At 43.7% G+C, this 25,332-nt stretch overlaps 1 protein-coding gene across 1 annotated transcript in view; it reads left to right on the top strand.

The window, feature by feature from the left end:
* The first annotated feature begins 3,130 nt into the window (after positions 1-3,130).
* Positions 3,131-25,332, top strand: part of LAPTM4B (lysosomal protein transmembrane 4 beta) — a 58,468-nt gene continuing 36,266 nt past the window's right edge. Inside the window, exons 1-2 of the mRNA XM_074145549.1 lie at positions 3,131-3,284; positions 19,562-19,673. Coding sequence (XP_074001650.1) covers positions 3,189-3,284; positions 19,562-19,673 — 208 coding nt within the window. The 5' untranslated portion in view covers positions 3,131-3,188. The remainder of the gene's footprint in view (positions 3,285-19,561; positions 19,674-25,332) is intronic.

Below are 25,332 nucleotides of genomic sequence, written 5' to 3' on the forward strand. Positions count from 1 at the left end.
CGGCAACTGCCTCCCACAGAAACTGCCGCCTGGTGCTGATGTCCTGCCAGCCAACCCTCCTTCCAAAGAGCTCGCTCAGAGGCTGAAGCAGGAAAGGAAGTTCTCTTCTGGATGAGGTTTTGCAGAGAAAGTTGCACACTTGGCTTGCAGCAGCCAAAGTGTCTTCTCATAATCCATTTGCCAGCCAGAAAAATGGATTGCTGTGCTCTGGAGCCCGGTGAACCTCATGCATGTAATCTGTGTTGTGACCACCCCCAGTTTTACTGCCCCTTGCATCTTTTTGTTTTAATTCAGTTTGAGGCTAGGTCTCTGCCTCCGCAGCTGGTAGCAAGGGGGTGAGCGGGGATCAGTGGTTGGGTCTCCCCAGAGCCAGTGGGGCTCCACGCAAGCGCACAGCAGCACTTGTGCTTGTGCACGGTCAGCTGCTGAGGAGAGCTGGAGACTATAAATGCTGCAAGGCAGGGACTGGGTCTTCCATCTGCAAAGTACGTAGTATGCCACAGAAATAAAAATAGAAAGGAGCAGATTGGACTTCATCGTTTCTATAAACTCTGCCTGTGATTTATACTTCTCTGGACTTCTAGAGTTGGTTATAAATCAGGAGTGTGATACAAGGCCTGATGCTTCCTGGTCTTTCCCATCAGGCTTTTTGAATGGAAATGAATAATTATACAGGAAACTACTCTGAAGTAATTAGTGTTCACCTTCTCATTCTTCCTTCCTTTTTCTTCTGAGGATATCCAGATTAAAGCCATTGATGGGAAACCATAAGCAAAAGAAGACATACAGTTAATTTCTCTTTACAGAGATGAGAGCTGTGCTGGGGGATGTTACACATGGCTGCTGCCACCAGTAGCTTCTGGGGGCCTGGGGTTTCTCCTGCCCAGCTGCTGGAGCCCAGCCTGTTGTGCCCATCCCAGGCTGATGGATGTGGCTGCTGCTTTCCCGTGTGCAGGCACAGGACACCAACATGGGTGGCTACATAGATGGGCAGAGACAAAGTGCTGCCTTCAGCTGTGCCTCCTACACGGACTCGCAGAAGACCTAAGTACAGACCAGCGTGGTCCAGCCTGACATTTGCAAGCAAATAACACACACTCACAAACTGTTGGGGGCAGATACAGACTCTCACCCCCCAGCAGCCAGCCCCAGGCACACAGGAGGAGACCCATGGTCCCACTTCAGCCACCGGCGCTGAGCCCCTCACTCGCCTCACTCATGCTGGTCCCCCCAGTAGCTGGCACTTAGCAGCCCCCACCCACGCTGTGTGCAGAGTGAGAGCACGCAGAGAGAGTTAAAAAAGGATTTAAGAAGAAAGGGTGATCAGGCACAGGGCTGAGTCCGGTAAGCGTACTTTACGCACAACTGACCCCTCTTATACCCCTTTCTATCTGATCCCTGCTTTGCTCCTTCCCAGTCCCCTTCCCCTAAATATTCCTTCCTAAATTTTGCAGAGTCCCACAGGCCCACCTTGAATATCCCAGATGCTCGTGCTCCTCTTGTTTGCCCCTTCTTATCAGTTACAAAGTCCAGGTGACCCTCTCCAAAGCTGCTCAATCAGTAACTGGAGACTTTTGGTCTTTGGCATTGCCTCCATTGTCCCTTGCCCCAAGGTTTGTGTCCTTGTTTATCACTTCCCCCTTATCCCCTTTCCTTTGAAAAGATCAGGTCCTTGGTCAGATAACCTTAATGAAGCAGATGCTCTTAACTTCCCCTTCACCTTACAAACCATACATACAGGGTTTAGTCCTTCTATCTTGGTCTGTCAAGGTTACCAATAAGACAGTCCAGACCATGCTGTTTGGGATTTTCCTTTGGTCTCTGGAATATTTGTTTGGTCAATATGGGTGTTTCATTTTACTAAAATTTTAGTGTCATTTTTGAATATGAATCTTGAAAATACAATATTTGTCTTATGCATATAATCTAGTCAAAATTATAAATTCAGTGCCAAGTGGCTTTTCTCTTTATGCACCAAAAAAACCCTCCAAACCCCAAAACCCTGGAAGTTTTATAAGGACAAACTAAGAGGTTATGAAAAGCTCCTACTTAAAGTATTTTTAACTTAATTTACTATAGTGGCTTTACAAGTACGGATAAGGCATAGTTAAAAATGGTTCTCCTTGCCAAGTTAGCTTTTATCTTGGAGTTCCTGCTCTTTGCAGATGTATGTATGAAATAAAGAAGAGCCCCAAAGCAACCATATAGGGAAACATTTGAGTACTTTTCAATGTTACATTTTGATGATAAATTGTGGGACTTGGTAGGAAGCCAAGATAGATGGCAGTAAATAAATTATTCTTAGGGTCAGGCTATGCATACAGACCTCCTGGTAGAATTTTCTTCGTTATTTCCTGTAGAGAATGATACAAATCTCAAATAACAAACTACGCAGAAGGCAGCTGCTTGGTAGGAAGTTTAGCTTCTATCTGCACCAGTGCTTGAATATGCAACATTGGGTCCTTCCTCCTAATGCTGCTTCCTCCACCACCATCAGGGCATTAACTCCAGGTAGTGACAATGAGGTTAACGTCAGCTTGTGTGTCAGTTATGGGAGGCTACTCCAGCTTCCTTAATAGCAACGACTTTGTGAGGGGATTAGGAGGGCACTGTGAAGGAAAATAAATGTTCACGGCTTCAGAATTTGGGGCAAGAATTCCATGTTCTCCACCGATATTATCCTTCTTTATAGCGGACTTGCCAGTCAAGAATTGCTAGACGCGCTACAAGCTTTGCTAAAAAAGGCGCCATCACCAGTTCGCTCTCATCACACTAATTGCAGGTGCAGCCCTGCCTGAGACGGGGGTGGGTAGGACCACCAGGAGAATGGCGCTTTCCCACCACCCCTGACGTGCCGGGGACACGCGGGCCAGGCTGTCAACTCACTGAGCCCCCTCAACGTCGTATTTTAAAATCCTCCCGTGCTTTGGCGTGATGGGGGGGGGGGGTTATGTCACTTGGCTGGTGGCCCCTAGTGCCTGTGCGGGGATGGAGGGGTTGGAAGGTGCAGCTGCCACCCGGGGGACCGGCGGGAACTTTACCCCCTCCCGCCGCCGTCTGGGCTGGGTCCCTCCGCTCTCGGTCCCGCCCGCCGGGAGGGGCGGCCCCGGCGCCGGTATCGGTCCCGCCTCCGCGGAGCGGAGCGGTGAGAGGCGCGGAACGGCGCGGAGCCCGAAGGAGCCGCGGAGATGTTGAGCTCGCCCTGGGCGCGTTTTTACTCCAACAGCTGCTGCCTCTGCTGCCATGTCCGCACCGGCACCATCATCCTCGGCGTCTGGTACCTGGTAAGCGCCCCCTCCGCTGTCCCCGTCCCTCCCCCCCCGGGGGTGTCCCCCGGCCCCGGTCGCAGGGGCTGCTTCTCCGCTGAGGAGGATGCTCATAGCAGCAGCTAAGGCTGCCCTTCACAGCCCAGGCGTTTTTTTGGAGGTAACCCTCCGAGGACCCGTGTTATTATTAGCAGTGTAATGCTCAGCGAGCTCCAGCGCCTCCCCGCTACTAACCCACGGGTTGTCCCCCGGCGAGGCAGAGCCTGGTATTTAGACTCTGTCTAAATTGGGAAATGAAGCATGTGTGTGTTTAAGGGTGAGGGGAGTGGGAGCAGGAGATACGGAGCACAGGCGGGCTCGCCAGGGTCTCCAGTGATAAGCTGTCTTGGGGATGGAAATGTGATGAGTGAAGATCCCTGGTGTGAGGGGATTTCCCGGCTCCCCCAAACTTCGGAGCAGGATTTCCCTGGCTGGGGCTCACTGCAGCACTGAAGCCCCACTGGTGTGTTAGTTCTGGCAAGGCTGCCCGGACCCTGACCTCTCTGTGCAGAAAATCTTGTTTTATCGTCTCTGGTCACTGTTTCGTGAAGAAGTTGAGTGTTCTTGTCACTGCTGTTCCTTGTTTGTCAGATAATTGTTTATCAGTATTATCCCGGTCTGCCTGGCAGAGAGCCGAAACCCTGCAGACAGCTACTGTCAGGTACTAGAAAGACTTCTTTCCTCCATCATGGTTACAGGACATGAGTGAGGAATTCAAGGCACAGCTTTAATGGGTTATCATTAGTCCCAGAGGTTGTTTGACACCTGGTTTTTCAGCCAGGGGAAAGACTTGGTGAGGAGGAGGGGCATTAAATCCTCAGTTCTTCTCCTGTCTTTGACAATCTTTTCTCAATCCCTTGGGTAGCAATGCAGGAAAAGCGGCTTTCCCAGAGCCGGCCCTGCCATAGTCGCAGGGTTTGCAAACGTGTCACAGGAATATAAAGAGCTGGTTTGTTGCTTTGGGTTATGTAGATGCACTTCTCGGCCTGCTCAGCCTTCCCTTGGTGTGAGAAATCAGTCTCCATCTGAAGCCAAGGCCATGCAGAGCTGTTTGCCAAGCATCATTTTTCAAATGATTGCAGACGGAAGCAGATTAGACCCAGGCTTATTTGCTAACTACTGAAATTCCCTTCAGAAGCAAGTGAAAAATGCAGGGCTGGCCTCCATTGTAGGACAGCTCATTAAATAAATTCAATCAGCATAGTAAAAAGGCTAGGTTGACATTTATGTCCTAGAAATCATGTAAAATGCTCTATGTCCTATAAAATACATATTTCACCACTAAGAAAATGGTGCATTAGTTGAACTATTTTTTGCTCCTGGTTTAATAAAATATATTTAAATGCAGTATGCACAGCTTGCGGTATCTGAAATACTGACAGTATTGAAAAAGATGCCCTTCTTTGCCTGACTGCAATGAAGTTTCAGTAAGTTTTAATATGACCTGAAAGCTTTTGAACATTTCTTCCAGGATGCTTGTTATTTCTTTCTGCCTTCAGCAGAATGAAATCTCTTCACTCTTGCTCCATAAAGACAGGGACACAGATATTTTAGCTGTTAGAGGACCTAAAGATATTTGAGGAAGAGGGAATTAAGTGCATCAGCTGGCCTTAGATACAAAGAAAAGCCTGACGGCCTTTTAGACTTTGTAACCTATTGAGTTACTAACATTTAAATACTAGTGCCCCGGTTTCACATAGTATTTTTCTACAAAATCTGTTTTAAAGTTTTCTTTTCTTCCTAGCAGATATTTCCTGATTTATATCTCTTCCTACTTTGCTTCTTTTGCTTTCAGAGATTTTTCAGGGCAGATTTTGGAATTACTTCAAACTGCCAGTAACTCACAACGTGTCAGGATGCACATTTCTTTCTGTGCTTTTCTCTTCTATTGCAAATATTTAGATTTTTAAGGTTAACTATTAAGAACAGAAATTTAGATGCATGTTGATAATGAATGCTAAACCTATTTGCTAGCTTACAAAGTTAGGAAGCAGTAAGTAGGGATGGGGTAGATCCATGAGGAAACAGCTACACTGGTTGTAAGGTCTGGTTTACAAAGTCATACACAAAAATATTGTTTTGTCTCAGAAGAATGATTATGATTTGATACCATGTGCTATTGAGGGTTTATATAAATATAGATGCTGTTCTGGTGGCAATTTTTTTTTCTGCATCCATTTTGGGTGCTCGCATTACTCCAAACCACAGGTGAGCTAAGAGCATTACCTCAAATAAAGTTCAAACAAAACCACTTTAAGTTTTCACCACACCAACATGTATTCTGTATACTGTTTGCCATTATGCTTTACAGGAAACTACTTGAGGAAAAAACATCCCCCTAGAGAACTAGTTGTTTCTTGCTTTTTCATATCTCGCTACCTGTGAAGTGTGAGTTTTATTAGTTCTGTGACTATGAATACAATGATTCAGTAGTAGAGGCTTCTAACGGAGAAAAAAATAGTAGCTTCAAAGTTTTGGCAGGCTTTTAAAATATCACTTTCACATTTTGAACCAGTTTTGAGTTAGTATAATTTCAGGAGGCAGAACTTCATGTCTGAGTAAATGTGGAAAAAATAGTGCATTTCTCTGAGATGATGTTTTAGCTCTTTAGTTTTAATGTTTTAATTGGATGTTTGGGATCTTACAAATAGTGGAGAGAGTGGGGAGCCGAGTGCAGGTGGAGTCATCAGGGCTGCACAATGAGAGCACTTTCCCACATAGGTAAGGGGAAGGAAGGCATTTCCAACACACGCCCAGCAGCCATGGACACTTACCATGTCTCATAAAGCATCAATAGCTGGAAAATAAATATTTAACTTTGCTCTATTTTAGAACATAATGAATCTCAGAATGTTAATGTTTCTACAGCTACCATGTTTCAGTATTTTCTTCCCGGTGGAGCCATAGTTGCTGCATCTAGAGTAATGTAATATAACACTGCATTGCATGATATTGCAATATAGTATACATAATACTATATACATACCATCACAGAGCACTGAGGTACTTCAATGTAAAAAATAACTTGTAAAGGGTGCAGCAGCCAGAGGAAATTTCCTGAAAAGAATACCTAATCAGGTTACAGAATAGCCTGCACTTCAGGAACTAGTGTGCTGCCTTCGGAAGAAAAGCTTAAGAGGATGTGCTGCAATGTTGAATACAAACATTATGCTGAAGATTAAAATGGCAGCAATATGGCTGGCTGGGGACTAATATTTATTTCAAAACCTGATGACCAGGTTTGGTTCAGCTGGTTAATAATCTTTGGTTTTTATCCCACTGGCATGAACTTTACACTTCTCTGTATTATAGCATGCAATCAGAGGTCACAAGTAATAACGCATAAACATTTTGGGGCACAAAAGTCTTACAAGCATCATATTTTGAAAAAAAAAAAAAAAAAAAAAAAAAGGAAAATGAGAAAGTTGCTTCCAGCAGTTTAGTTTTGTTCCAGAGAGTTGTATCAGTGTGCTGCTGAAGGCAGTGACACTGCTGGAATGAGCCAACTTCTGTCCTGATCTCCCCCAGGTGCTGGAATCCAGGGGAAAGCCAGCAATTTTGTTAATTCCAAGTGACCCAGTCAGTACTGGTGAGTCAGAATAACGTCCCCATTGGTAAATGCATTTATAAACACAGCATGTCTTCTTCCTGAGTGTAAATGGACTCCGTTCTTTATCTAAAACACAAAGAAGGAGCAACGTCAGATGTGCTGGCAGTGTCAGGGAAGGATTTCCCCACTCTCCCGACACATGGCGGTGGGGTTTATGCACACCCCGAGGCTCCACCGGCACCAGCCGGGAGAAGGAGAATTTTTTCCCATTGTCTTGGGAGTGGGGAAGATGAAACTCTTAAGGCGTCAGTTTAGAAAAAAAACCAAACCAAACCAAAGCACGTCGAAAGAAGGAGCTTTCATTTTTGAGCAACGTGTGCCCAGTGCCGCCTACTACCTGCCTCGCTGCAGCAGTGCCCTGGGCACGGGCTGCTCCTCCCCGCGGTCCTCCGGGAGCCCCCGGTCCCCACGGTCCCCCGGTGTCCCCGGTGCCCCGGGAGCCGCCGCCGGAGCTGTCCAGCCCCGCCGGAGCTGCCCGCGGCTCAGCGCCACCTCCCTCCGCGCCCCCCGGGGCCCGGCCCGGCAGAGAGGGGCTGAAAATAAGAACTAATGGAAGAGCGAGAACCTTTTATACCCGCCAGATAGAGGGTTGTGCGGCTCCCTCTGAGGGACGTGCGGCAAGGACATAAATAGAGAGAACCGAGGTTTTTTTAGCCGGGGTGGCTTCAGGGTTTGAGCTGCTATTTGTGGAAAGCTCAGCGTGAATTGCTGGTCCTGACGTCTCAGTTCTGGATTTTTCTGAACATACAGTTGAAGACGTGCATAATTTCTGTCTGTATCCCAGTCATTTTTTTTAAGGAAGGAATTCCTTTAAGGAATCCTTTAGAAGGATTGACTCTAGTTGGATGAAAAAATGTACTGGTGGTGGCCTTTGTATACCGTAGAGCAAATCACTGCTTGCTATGACCTCACTGATTCGCAGGTTGAACACCCTGCTGACATCAGTAAAGCACACTTGACCTGGTGTACAAAAAGAGAATCCAAGCGTATATTTTGCAGCTGGGCCACACTTATTTCCTTGTCTTTTTCAAGCCCCGTGCAAAGCAGCATGTATGGCAATGTGTTTAAATAGCAGTTAGAAGATTACTGGAATCTTGGCTTACTTGGCAGGGAGTAGAGATAAGCGTGTCCATTTGTGTAAACAAAATATACCTACACTGGGGTCCTTCCAAGCTGCTCTGTCCCCACTCCTGCAACCTTTACACTGTTTGAGAGTGCTCACAGCAGCAAGGAGTTGTAACTAGGAATCCCTTGAACAGGGCAGAAAAGTCCTTTCAGGGAAAATAAAGAAATTCTAAGAAAAGATAAAGTTTTTGGTTATTTTCAAAGCTGCGAGGATTGGGAGCTGTTGAAAACTGGGGAAGAAAAAAAAAAAAGAGCTGAAATTATGAAAAGGGGGAAATTGCACCATTAGAAAGCCTGACCTTAGAGGGAATTGGAAACTTTGTTATCCCAGTGCCAGGTTATGGGAATTTGCATGAGGCCTTGCATTTCACTTAGAAAATTAGCTCTCTTTGTTTTCATATGGAATGAAATTGGCTAAGAATAAAGGATCTCCAATTTTATCTACATATGAATGGTCATAATAGATCAGCCAGCTCATTGAAGGCTCTATTCCTTCATAACAGCCAGGAATGTCGCTTCCCGTCTCATGCCAGTGTGATATAGCTTGGGTGTTGGGTCAGGTTATCCTGTAGGCAATGCTGCCTTTACCACCTCCACTAACAGTCCAATACTGGTGGCACTGGGGAAAGAAGTCTTGCAGAATGAGTCTCACTGTGGGCTCAACAGGTGGTTGCCCTTCCGTGGCCCAGACCTGGCTAGTACATTGAGGGGGAAGAGCTGGATGGTGCCAATGACATGGCTAAATCCCAACCCTTGGTAGGAGATGGAGTGTCAACAGCAGGGGAGATTTCTCCACTGGCAGGTGAAGGGGTCAGGATATGATCTGAAATTACTTGAGAATTCTGATTCTTGCAGTGGAAATGGCTGAAGTGACTAAATATTTATGTCCCAAGTGCCATGTCTATAAATTTATCGTTAGCTTTTTTGTACCTCCTTTAATAAAAACAAAAAATAAGTGTCATTTTAGAAAAAAACCCAGTAGCATTCCCGAGTAACTCATTGGAGATTTGCTGCTTTGTGGACGTGCTTGCTTTTGAGGGGAGTGGAGAGGGTAATTGGAATTCACTATGAATAAAGAAAAATATGAAGCCTACTTTCAAAGGCTTCCCTGCATGATTGATGTACATGTTGAATATCCAACTGAGACTGAAATCAGAGGAGGTTCTGGGTATTTGCTCTTGCAGTGTATTGCATCCATTTCATCATCTTCTTCAAGACCAGCAGAAAATAAATGACAGGTCCTGCACATAACAACTGCTCAGGGCCTGCATGGCACTCTCTTAAGAAACTGAAAATGTATGTATGTATTTTAGACATGATACAGCAAAGAATAAAAACCACCACTGATCATTAGCATGAACAAAATGTATCTTGTCCGGAGGACCTTCTCAATAAATACATTCTTATTGTAACTCATCTAGAGTGACAGCACTAAATAACGTAATTCGTTGCTTCAAGAATGGCTTCTGAAGAAGTTCTTAAATAACTCCTTCCTACCATGCAAAACCCAGGTTGGTTTCTGCAGTGCAGGACCTTATCCTGCCTCCTCCCCTCCTCATTCCAGTTCATACTTCAATGCCTGTTCAGTTAAATTACAAAATAAAGTACCATATGGAAGGAATTTAAATCATACAATCAATAAGGCAGCTTGCAAAGACCCTAATCACTCACCTCTGGGTGAGGGAATCAATCCATGAACAGGCCAGAAAGATTGTCTGAAAAAAGGATGGATAGGTGTTATTTGTCCTTTCTGTTCTGAGTGGAGGCTTGTGTGTTTGCTGCGTTGCAGAGAGGAGCAGAAACAGCATTTTGTCGGTCCTCCCCAGACTCTGTCACACACCAGTGTGCTTATTAATGTTTTTGTTTCAGAAGCTTTTTAAGGCATTGGAGAGCTAAAATTTATTGTAAGCATCTTTTGGACAGTCTGTGCATTTGCTCAACTGTTTATTAGTCTGTAAAACAACACAAGGATTTGTGGAAACTTCTTTAAGCTCTAATCTCCTTACACATGCAAGTTTTCTTATAGCCCCAAATACTACAGTAGGATTTTTCACAGAGTGTATGAATCGTTGCAACTATAGCTGATAATCTGCATCAGTTGTCCAGGGTAGTGACACAGTTGTCTCTTCTAATCAACAAATTATCAATTCGGAGAATGTAAACTTTTGTAAAATACCCTTTTTTTTTTTTTTTTTTATTAAGGCCTTCAATTGGATAATAAATTCACTGGGATTACAAAGAACAGTTGTCTCCTTCCAGTGAGAAAACAGATGGTTGGTTGTAAGAGGAGCAAAGTTTACATAAATGCTTGTTAAAGGAAAGAAACCCATTAGGAGTCCAGTATGCTATAATTACATTTGTTTTTTATACAAAAATCATGAATGTATTTATAGAAAGGAGAGGAGGTATTACATTAATCAAGTAAAATGTGTTTAGAAGTTCTGTTGAAGGTTAATATGTATCTCCTAGTGAGCCAGAGGAGAACACATTAAGCTTCGTAAACTGATCGTTGATTAGACTGACGTCAGTGAAAATGCAATTAGTCTTATATATTCCTGGACATATGGAACGGATGTTGCAAAATAGCCAGGAATTAATTTCCTTGATTGCTTTATTTTTCCCTGGTTTTACTGTGGGGTTCATGTTTTGACTGTAAAGCTTAAAGTGGCTGAGGCTTGGAAAAGGGCAGGGGAGTTTCTGTGGTGTTCTGCAGCTGGGCTGCAGGTTTCAAGTCCTAAATCTCCAAAGGGCAGAATAGGAAGAGAAAAGCCGTTCTCATTGCTGAAGGGGTGAGAGAGTGCTCCTGGTCGATGCGAGGCGGTGCCTCTGCCAGCAAGGCCCCACCGAAGAAATAATCTGGACTTGAGCCTGGCGCTCTGTTCCTGGACCTCCTGTGGGTCTGCTGTCTTTCGGATGTCTGCATCCTAGTCCTCTGCCTCAGAAGAGATTTTTAAAGTGCTGTGGCTGTTTTTCATTTCATTGCTGGCTTGTGCTGAGCAAGGTCTTGTTCCGTCAGGAGATATATTAAGCTACTTAAGGCAGACAGGACAAATGCTTTTGGCAGAAACACAGGTTTGTGGGAGTTTTTCACCTTGTGGAGGTGCACTTCCCAACTGCGAAACAGCTGTGCCCAGATGGATCGGATACATGTGATCCTGTTGTTTACTATTTCAGTAATTATCTGTACTATACCATCCTTTGCGGTGTGCCCACTTCTTCCATGCATAACTAAATCCCTGCCTTGGGTTGCAGAGTGATGCAAGGATGCAGTTTACTACTGACAGCCCTGGTCCCTTGCATGGTTTGGTGTGTTTCGGTGGTTTCTCTTAATTAAGTGGGCATATACAGCATCGTGGGCTGGTGGGGGTAAGACAGAGTAGCTGCTGGCCAGGGCCAACTGCCATGGGCAATCCAGCCCAGGTACTCAGTTACAGCTGTGTTGGCTGGCTCGTCCTCTGTCATGAGTCCACACTAAGGTTCAGACCCATGGGAGCTGCCACAGCTCATATCAACAGCGAGACTTTAGCAGGTCTGCCCTCAACCTTTCACAGTCACCTGCAAGAGTCAAAAATCCATTTTTGGAAGTCAAGGACAAATGCAGAAAGTAAACAAATCCCAACTGACCAGTTGAACAACTCTTTTCTAATAAGATTTTAATACATACCAATTCTTTGCTAGCTCTCCACAGCATCCTGAACCAGAAATTGCGAGTTGGTCTGTCAACGTTATAACTTGAACACAGGTATATGATAGTATTTCCCCAGGGCTGGGCAGAAGACCTCAGCAATCATTTTCAGGACTTTGCTCAGATACAGGTTCCACTTTCTTTAAATACAATGAGAAAGTAACAACGAATCCACAGATAAATTTGCATACAAATATCCTATTTCCTTAAACCATGAAAGGACTAAGATTAAGTATATAACAAATTAAACTCTATCTCTCGGGAGACAGAAACCTCTACTGTGCATCCTGCACAGTCTGTCCATCTATTATTTTTTTTAATAAATTTAGTCATTACCATATTTCATTAATAACAGAGCTCTTGTGGTTTGGGTTTTAGGACTGTTAAAAGGCTGGCAGTAGGCAGTAGTTGAGTCATTTGTATAGAAGAGTGCTGATAAATGATGCTGGACTTCCTATATCAATTTAATCAGCATAGCCTTTAAAGTTCAATGCTTACTGTCATTATAATAATCAGAGTTGAGATTATATAGAAAGTCTGATTAAAATATTTTACACAGCTTTCTATTACATGCTCTCTGTAATATGCACTCTCTAACATCCCAGTCTGAGCCTGCCTGGATCATTCTTTGACTTCTCATGAGTAATATGGAAAAATAAGCAACAGGAATTACAAACTCTACCCTGTCTTCTCCAGACTAAAGAACATAAAAACTTAATTGCTACTTCTGATCTGAGTAGTGCTCTCCCTATTCCAGTGCAATATTTCAGATAGCAACCAGAAACACGTGCTTTAAGAAACCACACAGGGAAGTAAGAAAGAACAACTTGTGCGGGGAAGACATTTTATTTTATTTTCCTGTTATTTTAAGGCTTATGTTTTGTTTTTAAGATGCTTTTTAATACAGCTAGGCACTTGCATTTCCTGAATAAACAGCTCATCCTTTTTTGTACTCCTGCAGCCTTTTGGCTTCAATAATAATGTCTGATAATGAGTTTCCCTGGTGAAAGGGGTGAAGGATTCCCTTTTAACCTAACTTTACATGGTCATCTTTCTGTTTCCCTTCAGACTGTTATGTTTCGTTGGGTGAAAAGATGACTAAGTGTGGCTGCGTTTCCTTCCTTTGACCATTCATCATTTTGTGCATCGCTAACACATCTGCAGTTTGTCCCCCAGCATTGGGAAGCTGAAACATTTTCACTAGCGTGAGGCAGGTGGCTTACACAGCACAAAAAAAGAGAGAAGAGGTATCTACTCTGACAGCCACGTTTCTCCTGCTCCTCCTTTCCAAGCAGTTCAAGCCACTGCATGACGTGCTCAGATGTAGCTCCTGGGTCCTGTGTGCCCTGAGGGGGAAGACAGCTGAATTGCTGCCATGACATCTGTAAAGAAACTTGGGCACACAGGGAAGACACCCCGTTCCTTCTCACGTTTGCCTGCTCTCCACAGCAGTCAGACAGCTGTGAAACCTTTATTGCTCAAATTGCCTCCTTGTTTTTTCCTTATTCAGAATTCAGCAAAAAAAATATACTTTACCTAACAGGGAGAGAGAGAGAACAGATAGAAAAATCTGCCTATTTGGGGCATTAGATCATAAACTTTTAACTCATCATCAATGCTAACAAAAGAATTTTGGGAAAAGTGCCCTAGATAGTGCAAATCTACCCTGAACTATTGAGTTAAACTTGACATTTTTTCCTCTTTTGCAGGGTTCTTTTGTCCTCTTAATGGGCACAAGTGTTCTTGCCTTTACTAATGTCTTCTATGCTGAAAAAAAAAAGCAAGGAAGGTGCAAAGAATTTGCCAAGTGGGAAGGCAAAGGTAGATGGAGAGAATTGAGGTTGCTTTAAGTATGTATTTTCGATACATTCTTACTTTTTCTAACAGTAATACTGACTTCAAATATCCAAGTATTCAAAAAGATTTACCGACTTCCGCTGTTAGTTTAGTTTCAAGAAGCAAAATGGTTTAATATTGGGATTTTCTTTCTATAGGGAATGAATACCTACAGTCATAAATTTACCCTGAGATTTTTGAAGGGGGATGGAAGGCATGGGGTTTTGCTTGAGAGTTTCTTCAGTTTAATTAAAAACATTTAGGATTCCTTACTAGTAAAATTAATGTCACTGGTGATTTGTGTCAATAATATCTCTGTAGAGGGCAACAAACTAAAGCCTGCAAGTTTTGTGGGTTTTTTAAAATATGCTAGAATTGTGTGCGCCAGTTCAAAACCTGGCCAAGGATTAGGAGCTTTGGTCAGCAATACCTTGAGATGGCTCTGTGTCCAAAGTCCTCAGAGAAATCTGCTGTTATTTGCTGCTCAGTCACAACCGTTTTTGTTCAGAAACATCATCTCCTCTTTTATCTGGTAGCTCATACTTTGTCAGATACGGGACTATAGAGTAAACTACAGCGATGTAGTAACTAGCTGCCTATATCAACCCCAGTACCACACAGTTCACTAATATAGATTGCAGAAAGTTGGGGGGTTAACACAGAATGACTGTTTTCATTAAATCTATTTTTTTCATTATTTTCTCTCTCATAAGAACAAAATTTATCTTTGCAGCTTTCTATTTTTCTTCCCTTATGGAAAATGATGGGGGATTTATACCCAGGTCATTACTGGGATGTTCACTGTCATTAAACCAGCTCCCTGCAACTATAAAGGGCCCCCGACAGGGAGCACAGGCAGCGACTTAGTGCTCCACCAAGGCAGAGATTTAAGGAGTGTGCTTAAGTGGATCTCTCTTGAGTTCAGTGAGGCTGAAAACGGACCCAGAATTAACAGTGTGTGTACATCTTTCACTGCAGACAGCACCCAGACTGTTACATGCATGGATTCAGTTATAAATTGAACTCTCAATATAAGGATCTCTCTTCACTGCATTAGGAAGTCTTGGGAGAACTGTAGGAGAATATTTGTAGAGGGGACCCTGTGGACATCAATAGAAACATTGGTGTATTTTTAATGCAGTGTATCGAGTTAAAGTAAGCTTAATGTTTCCTCTTCTAAGCTCCTTTATCAGAGCAATTTTATTTCAACACTTGACTGTAAGCTGGAGGAAGGCAGGGACAACTTAAGCCATTCTAACTCATGAAAATTCTTTTAGTATTAATGGATATCTGTGTAAGTGGCTGGCCTGAGCATTTCTCTGTCTGCTTGAGTTAGGAATCAGCAAAAGATCTGTATTAATGGCATGCTCTTAGGAGCTACTGGAACTAATTTGATTTTAGACAAGCTGGGATACACACCATGCAGCTGCACTTCTGTGAAGGGCCTGAAATTATAGTGATACTCATTTTCTCATCACCTGTTAAGGCAGCAGTTCCTGACACCTTCCCTCCCCTGCATTTTATCTCCATGGGTCAGCACAGCTCACTGCTGATCTCTGGAACAAATGATGTGGGAAAGGAGGCAGCTCACTCCTTGGTGGCAGAGGTCTGAAATCTTAGTGCATTATGTGATATCTAAATGCTGGATGCTGTCTGTGGGAGACATGAGGTTGCTTCCTTGCATCCTAAACGCTGCACGCTCCCTCTAGCAGAGCTGCCTCACATCGCACATAACCTGCTGGTTCTTTATCTTGGTACAGATGGAAGCAGCAGCAGTGGCTGGCAGTGCCGGTCCTAGTCTCAGCACATCCTGCCTTTCTCCCTCACGCCTGCACGCACTTTCTCTCACACAGTGGCTGCCGTCTAAAACATCTTCTACTCCAATCTGAAATTGTGTTTTGTAAGCCCAGAGCAGGAAATCCAACTAATGCTCCAACATTTGGACCAGCTATCTCCTCTGTAATATTTCCTGTTTCCCCCTTTTCATTATACATTTCATTAACTCTAAAAAGCAGAGCCATTTTCCCATTCTACATTCATGAGAAGGGGGATATATTCCATCTGGTTGTCAGAGAAGCACGATTTGGGGATTTTTCAAAATTATTATTTTATTTCTGTATCAGTATAAGAGAACAGTTGGGCGTTTCTAGGACTTTCTGTGGGATCTTTGTCCAGTGTCTTGTTAGGGCACTCTGGGCATCATCCTGCAGGGGCTGAGGCCAGGTGCGGAACTGGGGACTGATAATGCGGTCCATTAACAGCCCCCAACATGGCAGGTGATGAACCAGGGCCAGGGGCCATCCAGGGGCCCCAAGCAGGAGCAAAAGGGGATGAGACCAGGGATACAACTGGAGAGAAGCTACAACACGCATTCAAGGGGTCCATCCAGGAAGTATGACTGGAGACTGGCACTCCTGCAGTGCCACTGGGGCAGGGGCTGGTGACCCCAGGCTGAGCTGAAATGGGGTCCTGGGCCATGGGCAGAGTGTGGGGAGGCCCAAGGTGGGACTGGGCAGGGCCCCCGGGCTGCTCTCCTGTAACTCCGGGTAGCAGCAGGACCCAGTGGTCACAGTTCTGACAGCCCAAAGTCTTGCATTCTATTCTTATCACTGAACACCACCTTGCTGCATGCTCAAGAACATGTTTCTGTTTCTCCATCCGTAAAAGGAGGACGACATGTCTCATTGGGAAGGTGTAGGGATTAGTTGCCTACTGAAACTTTGCATAACGGATATGTTTCCTAAACATTGTTAATTAGTTGTTACATTATTTGTTGCTGAAGGAATGGAAAACATCTTGAAGGAAATCTTGGCCCTGTTGAGAGAGCAGAAAAATCTCCTTTGCTTTTCCTAGAACAGAGATTTCAGCTCTCGTTCCAACTGCTTATATCAACAGGGAATCACTTATGCTCTTGTCCTTGATTATGTGTCCTTGGAAGATGCTACATCAGTAAGTTTTTAGGCACATTAAATTTATGCATTAAAGGATTTTTCAAAATTCAATGGTCACATTACTTTCAAAACAAAAGAAAAACCCTAACAAATACAATACATCCAACTGTGCACACATTTCCTCTTGGAGAAAGAGGATAAGCAATAAACACATGGTGTATTTCACGTGCACTGCTGACAGCACAGTTGGAAGGTGCTCAGAGATCGTTATGAGGATCTCAAGAGAACAACCTGATAGAACAGAAAAGTGATGCCTAAAGAGCATTAGAGAGATTCCTACTGACTGCAGCAGACTTTAGATCAGGCAAACACAATCTGTGTCTTATACGGAGACTTAAAGGCAATGCTGACAAATGTAATCTGAATCTGGACATATCCACACGGAGAAAGTAGAGTGCCTAGGTCAATATTCTATGAATCTTCCTGACTATATCTGTACAAAAGATCAAAGTTGTATGCCTTTAAAATAGCAACACTGTATACATTTATAGTTTGTGATTGCTTGGTTATTTTGAGCACTCCTCTTAAGTAACATGTTTATTACTGGCATATGTCCTTTAGCTTCCTCAAAGGAGTATAAAGCAAGAACTGGATAGCAATATGAAGTTCCACATCATGTAAAAATTAGTATGATTTATACAATGTAACTTTGAATCATGACAGTCATCTGATCTGTCTTCAAACCAAGAAAAGACCATCTACAACTACAGCGTTCTCAACACAAAGCTATTTAACTGTTCTATGAAAAATGCAGTAATGAAGATCTCTAACCCCCTCCAGACAATCTCTTCCGCTGTCTGATTGTTCTTATTGTTCAGCAATCTGCCTAACCTAAATTTCTTTTTGCTGTAATTTAAATCTGTGACTTTATTCATCTCCCAGAGGATCCGGAGAAAAGTTTATTGCCTCCTTTTCCTTGCCATCCCGCACATGAAAGACTGAGAGTATTCCCCTCCACCTTCTCCTCGCTAAGGACCTCCATTTTTTTCCCTGTCAGTCACACTTTCCAGATGTCTGATCACCCTCGGTTCTGTTGCAGGGTCTTCCTCGGGGTTTTCCTCAGTACATTTTAGAGCGACTTTGACCTTTCTGCTGAGGCCCTGGGGAGGGCAAGTGGGAGGATGACTTGGGCGTCTAATACGCAGGTTTCAGCAGTACTGGTCACCACCATGTAGCTGCAAAGATGAGCTCATGGGGTGGCACTGAGTCCCATTCAGTTTATTCACTGTCATACCCAGACTCCTTCCTGAAGAACCATTACCTACCAGTTATTTCTACTCTTGTTCTTCTATGGTTTGTCACAAATGTGATGCTCTGTGCTTGTTGGTACTGAATTGTGCTCCATTATCTGAATTCTGCCATAATTGATGAAAACCTTTTTAATCTTATCTCCTAAAGTGCTTACAGCTTGGCATTGCCTGAAAATTAAAGAAAGGTACAAGTCAAAAGTGACTTGAAATATGAAATCTTTCAATGATACATTGACTAGGGCTTTCTAGTATCTTCCGCCCTGGCTGTGAATCCCTGACAACAATTCCTTCATTACAGCTATCCAGCTGGCTGTGCGCTCACCTTCCTGCACTTTCAACAAAACCCAATTTTCCTAGCTCATTTATGAGAATCTCATAATATCAAAAGGCTTACTAAGATGCAAAGACATGATATCTACTGCTTTTTCCCTGTCCAGGAGGCCTCTTCACCTGTCAAAGAAGGAAAATAAGATGAATTAATTATGGTTTGTCCTTGACAAGCCAATAGTGATTGTTGGTTATGACCATACAAATTTGAAATGCTAATGGGGAGACTGCTCAATTATTCTGGGGTTTATTTTGTTCTTAAACCTCACAATCTGGTTAGAAATTCTTTACATGCCCTTCCTGCTTTGGAAAGGCAAAAACTGTGCTTGATCTTTCCCCATCCTGTGAACTCAGCCTATTCTCAACAGTTTTTCAAAGATCGCTGCAAAGATCTGATACCAGCTAAACTTAATGGAATTTGCCTATCAAAAAGCATTTATCTTACCCAAGAAATTCTCTAGTCTGTTAGGTCTTATAATAGCCTGTGTTTCTACACCTTTTTGTTGCTGTTACTAACTTGTGATCAGATTAGGATCCTATTGAAGTGAAAACCAAAGCAATAAAAATCCTTCTCTCCCAGCGTACTGTATTATCAGCTTCCTTCTCTCCATTTTCCTGTTCATCAGTTATCTTCCTAGTTCAGTAGAATAATCTTTTAGCCAGGCTGCATTATTTCATGCTGAGCAATCTTCTTGTCTGCAATTAGCCCTCTTCACTTCACAGCAATATGAGCATTTGATTCAGATTTGTTTTAAAATACAGCTCTTGGCTACCTCTGCGTTCCTCTCATACTTGAAATCCTCCTCTACTGAAGCACTTATACTATATTCTTGCATTCAGTTCACTTATTGCGTCTCATGGCCAAGGCCTCAGTGTATGTGAATGTCTCTCTGTGCCATATGACACAGGAATGTGCGCATCAGACGTTGGGCTCACATTGCCACCTACTCCTGCCCCTGCCAAGGCCTCCTCATTTAGCTGCTCGTGTGAATCAGCTCATCACTCACAGCCCCTTAAAATTCAGCCTCTTCCAGCAAATCAGCCCCCCTTTGATCATCTAGCGATTTCACAGGGGCTGTCCCCAATTCCAGCTCGGCTATGATAATAAAGCTTGACCCCAGCACTCATTTGTAATAATCTCAAAATGGTTGGTTTTAATTGATTTTAGTTTTTGCAACAGAACAAACTGAAGTGGATGTACTAACGTGTTTTACAATCTGAAACAGCAGCAGTAACTTTTCTGATGGTGGGGGAGAGAGTCGGAACAAAAAGGGGTGATCCACCTATTGTTTCATTTTCCTGTTTACACAAATCCAGAGAAATTAATTGCAGTGTTAGTTAAATGCTACTTTTGTACAGTTGGAAAACAACCTCTGCCATAGTTGGCATGGGCTGTGATGGGTATATGGTACCCAGAGGTTTTTCAAGGTTACTTGCACAGCCTGACCCTTTTTCTTTTTTCTTCTCTGCAGATTATTAATTCGGTGGTTTTGTTGATTCTGCTGAGTGCCCTCACCGATCCTGACCAGTACCACTTAACCAGCGCTGAATTAGGGGGTGAATTTGAATTCATGGATGATGCTAGTAAGTACAAACTGCCTAAATACTAGCACTCATTGCTCCAGTGTTTATGTAACTCTCCTGTCATTTCACTAATTACTGTCCTTTAATTATTGCTTCACCTTGGTATTTTACAGATGCCTTTTTATTAGTTATAAATATTAATAATATTAGTAATGTATACTAGTAATCTTTTTATTAGTAAACCATCTGCTCTGCTGTGTCCTGGCTTGGCAGGGTCAGAGCCAGCCCTTGACATGGAGATGTTATCCCTGAGCATGATGCTGAAAGCCCCAGGGGGATTTTGCAAGACACAGGGAGATATGGAGTCTCTGCACCTCCCAGCACCACATCCCAAAGTACCTGCACATGCATAAGACCCCATAATGCTATTTATGTAGGTGTCTGAATGTTTTCATTCATGTTGTTCATATTTACACACCCCCTCCATGTGCACATGGCATGACTAGCACAAACCTGTTGAGATAGACACAAGTATAAATATTAGCTGTGTAGTCATAGAGGTATTAGCGATAATACAGGGCTGCTTCATTCTCTCACCAAAGAACATCACAGAAAATATTCTATACAGTTTCGGGGAAGGGTGCGCCAGGCCATTCATGTCTCCTGCAAAAACCTCCTGTCCTTTGCAAATGTTTCTTTCTTCCATGACTGTTTCAAATCACTGGTGATGTTTGGTTTGTTGATTTGCTTTAACCATTTAATTCATATCTATGAAAGTTTTCCCTCAATGAGATTTTGATAAAAATGTCTGTTTATTTTCATTTCTGCTCGCAAGATTGTTACATTCAACATTTCTCACAGTAATCTGAAACAAGGGCTCCTGCTAGTTACACTGGTGTCTTGCTGCTCAGAATCACAGCCATCCACAGCAAAAAGCTCAAAGTCCTTTCCTCAATCCTACTGAAGTCAATAAAAATATCATTAAGCAAAGGCAAAGCCCCACACGTGAGAAAAATAATTGCACCCATGGTGTGTCAGAGCTGCTGGGTATCAGTTAAGGGATTCTTATTTCTACAAGGTCTTTAGTGCAGATATGCCTTGAGGGCTTACATTTAATTAATAATAAGGGACAATTGCTACTTTCTTGTGTCTTCGTTTAAAAACCACCTACAACTTCCCACTAAAAATCTTTTTACATAACTGGATTTAAGAAAGTAAGGACCATAGTAGATACAGATGGGCTCCTAGCTGATTCTGACATATTAAAACTGACTGCCTTGTCCTAATTCTCAGAGATTAACCTTGGTAATAACTGTCTGTCAGTGTGGTTTTATATAGCCGACATCAGAGGCCTGCCAGTGCCCGAGGCTTTAAAATAGTAATTCTGTTTTGTAATGCAATAGCTGTCAGATCAAGTACATTGGGGATTTCCATCTACACTTGAAAATTGTATTTTCTGTATTTTTTTATCAAGGCTTCTGAAGTGAACCCTGCAAGACTGTAAAAGGACGGCTTGTGGGCCAAGCGACCTCATTTCCATTTGGTAAAGGGAACATTTCACAGGCAGTTAAATTACGAATGAACATTTGAATTAATGTCTCCTTTTATTCTTTGACTCCCTCTGGTTTAATACCTTACTGAGTAAAGGCAGCTCAATCAAGCTACTGGCTTTTATAGTTACTGGAAATAGCTGGCAGGATTTTTTTTTTCTTTTTTTTTCTTTAGATTTGACTATATTTGTTTAAATCCGAGGAAATGTTTTCTTATGAGATAAAACATCAGACAAACCTGCAAATGCTCTTCTCTTGTCCTACTTCTATTTGTCTTTTTTGAAAAAATGTTTCCCAGGTTAGCTGCATGTGCTGAAATTCTTAGATGTGAAACCATGTGTATGAAATACAGGAAGATATATTAATTTTTATCCTAATTAAGGTCCCAAAGCTGTTATCTATATGTACTTGTGTTGATCAATAATAATGATGGTAATATTAGTAGCCATTATTACTACTTTTCACGTTCCTATCAATAGCAAAAAATAACAAAAAAAATGCAGATACAAAGTTTGCATGTAATACTGTCACTCCCTTTCCCTCCCTCTTCATAAAAGATCTGAAAATATCAGCTGGAAATAAATTTATCAGCTGAGCCACAATAGTGGAATTATGGCTAACCTGAAATTAATGACAAGTTTCCCTTGATTTCCAAGAAACCAGGATTCCCCCAGTATTCATATTTGTATTTATTTCTGGCTTGATTTATGGATAATTTTCAATTTTCTGTTCCAGCAGTGGGAAAAATTCCTGCCACTTGCAAAGCCAGAGCCAGTCTAGTGCAAACTTCTTGAAAATGCCAATGCAGCATCAGTGCTTCTGTGAATGGCTGCTCAGCCTCAATTTCAGGATTTAGCGTGGTTCCCAGGGCATTGCCAGAGGCTCCAAAATGCCTGATTGATTAAGCAGAGAAAGGATTTACCTGAGCACTTAGAAAAAGCTGTAGGTTGTAGCTTTTCCCTTCTGTTCTAGAAAAGGAAACAAGGGGGAAAAAAGCCTGCCAAGACTTGCCATGCGGCAGATGGAGGTACTGGAAGACACCAGTGTGTGTGGTTTGGCTGGCTCTCCGAGACGTACATCTGGGAGCCGGGGAAAACACTGGGCTTCCTCTTGTGCTGGATATTCATCTGAGCCCAGTTAGTCTCATCTTTCTTTTTATTATTTCCTTAGGGCCCAAGGGAGTTTATGAACTAAAAGCTGCGCTAGGAAAAATTAGAAAAGTGTGAGCTGCCTAATGCAATACTCTGTTGTTAAAAGACTAATAATCTCTAGAGAGGAGATGGAAAAGACCTATAAATAATTTTGACTTCCTAGGGTGTTTCACCTGAGCTTCCTGCTCAGCTTCTCCAGATACACATACCATGGTCCTTGACAGGTTAACAGCCCAAACAAGCAGCAAGCATTGCTTGATTTTATTTACTGCCTTCACCATGTCACAGATGTGTGTTATCACATAGTATTGCTTCATAAGCCATATGACAACAAGGACTGAAATCCTATGTATGCCCCATAGAAACTGAGGGAAACTTTGACACCAATGTCAGCAACTGAAGCCAAAAATCCTCCTGTGTCCCTGCCCTGGGACAGGCAGAAGAGATAAGCAGAGGTCTCAGGGCAGGGCAGGATAATGTGATGGATGGTCTCTCTGCCAAACATGACATGCACAGGCCTTAAAAAGATATTTCAAATAGGAAAATTTTAATAAAGAAACCTACAGACAGCAGGCTTGGACTTCTTTTGGGGGGTAAATGGAAGTGGTAGAGCAGGTACTCTTCCTGCCCCAATCCATCAACACCACCCACGTACCATGACCCTCATGTCACAGGGAGGGGGTAAAAACTAGATCCCTGCCCCAGCATAACATATCCTGGGCTGCACCCTACCCCTCTAACCTTATCGCCTGGAGTAAATGAGCTGGGCTCAAAGGTGCAGAAAACTCTTTCCTTCTCATTGACCTCCTTCCTTTTCCAGAGAGAAAATGCCACCACCGCATGGGTTGTGACCCAGGAGGCTGCACGGTGGCTGGCAGCAGTGGCACCGAGCTTGCACAAGCAGCTTGGAAGAGAGAGTGAGGCAGTAATCCTTAGCAGGCGGTAAGGAGGCCAGGCTGCCAGATAAATAAGGGTAGGAGGGTGGGCAAAACTGCCTGAGGGCTGCAGGCTGCTGATCAGCAGTTTTCTGGCCCCTGCTGTCAGAGCTGTGAGCCAGCGATTAACTCCAGGGCTGGGGCAGGTGATGAGCTGGAGGATTTGAGGTCTCCATCATTCCAGACAGGTCCCAACTCAGGGACTGGCCTCGCTGGCTGCTCCTCCCTGTCCCTGCAGCGCCTGCCACCAGCCTACTCAGAGGAGAGGAGGGGAGGGGAGAAGAAGACAAGGAAATGCTTGTGAGACGGGTTCAAGGGAGCTCCAGCTGCAGAACTTGCCGCTTGGCAGGAGCTCTGCCCAGTCCCAGCAGCATCTTCTCCCCAATGTGGCAGTAAGGTAGGATCTCACTACAACTTATGAGGGAAAAAACCCAACTGGTTTCTTTAAACTCAAGCAGAAAACTCAAAAAGCCGTCTAGGACAACCGGCTGTACAACCACTGCAGTGGTCCAAGTACAGCCCTTCTAGCCATGAATACCACCAAAAGTACAGCATTGCTGGAAAAATATTCACACACCCCTGATTGATAGCTTCCCATTTGGTATGCTACATATCTAGTTTCATTCTGATTAATTGGAGCCGACACAGCTCAAAAAACCCAATGAAGCCTTAAATGAAGAAGAACCAGCCTGAGCCAACTAGGACTTGGCACGGCGGAGCACAGCTAGAGAGACACCGGAGCCGGGGAGTACGAGTGGGTCAGGCCAGAGCTTCAATGTCAAGTTTATCGCAGTTTGCTGAGCTCTGGCTCTGAACCAGTACTACTGGTTCATGGGCAAAATGAGGCCTGTGGCTGCTGCATCTGCTGCAAATGGCAATGACAGCAGCTTCCCCTGGGATACAGCGAGTAGGTGACTGGCGTTAAGAACAGACAGGATAAATACATGAGCAGTGCCTTCAAACTGATGGTTAAAATAAAGATATTGATACAAGAGCCTCTTTTACAGGAGGTTCCATTGAGGTTAGTGGTTACAGGCAGCCATTTCCACTTCTTTTCTTTCATTACCTCAATGGTACCTGGCATATTCAAAATCATTTTGATTTCACAGGATGTATGTGGGCAGCCAGAGTAAATGACCACACAATTCCGAATGCCTGAAGGGGCTGCAGTACCTTTTATTAGCAAAGGTTTGTTTTGTGGGTGCTTCTTCCTCTTGAGGGCAGAATTCAGGCCACCTCTGACAGGCACGGCACAGCCTTACAGCTCCTAAAAAGCTGGAGACTGATTATGGCAATGCGCCTCAGATGCCTGAGCTGGATGTCTGGATTCTCATTCTCTACACAGTCAAAGAGGAGAAGGAAGTGTCTCTGAAGAGCAATTTGGGATGAAGAGCAGTTTGGGATGTACCGAGAGAGATGTCACCCCCTCTCAAATTATGAGCAGGGAGCCCAGCTGCCTCCTGATGGCATTTCCAAGCGTCCACAAGCTGAGTCGCCTAAAGCCACTGGGTAGGAAGCGGTGAGCACAGGGGTGTAGCTACCCTCAGTGCTGAGTGCTGGTGCCTCTCCTGGCTGAGACCTGCTTATTTTGACAATAAGACAAAGATTCAAGCATTTGCACTGTGACTAGGGACAGCTAAGGACAGCTGGACTCCAGGCCCTCATCAGACTGCGGTGGTGTCAAGTGCCCAGGAAAGGGGCCCCATCCATTAAATTAGGAAGTAGCTTGCAATAGGGTTTCTTCTGTTGCATTTGGGCCCTTATGCAATCACAAGGACAAAATTTGGGGGCAAGGGAGAGAGATCAAAAGTCCTGAAACCCAGGACACAGGCAGCGTTCTGGAAAGGGGAGACCTGGGTTCCTAAATCCTTAATCCTGCTGTTGGTAAGCACCATCCCCAAGGAGCCTGTAGCCCAGTGTACATAAGCAACCTCTGGAGGTGGCCTCACCAGCCAGTCACTGCTTGCTCATTTTTCCACCAGCTTCACAAGTCTCAGGTTCCTCTCTGCATCAAGGACCAGCAGAAATCTGGATTAGTGCTGGCAGGAGCTCTGCGTTAGTGCAAGGTTTGTGTTCCCTCAGG

The sequence above is a fragment of the Numenius arquata genome, chromosome 3, assembly GCF_964106895.1.
Source record: "Numenius arquata chromosome 3, bNumArq3.hap1.1, whole genome shotgun sequence".
NCBI classification, from domain to species: Eukaryota; Metazoa; Chordata; class Aves; order Charadriiformes; family Scolopacidae; genus Numenius; species Numenius arquata.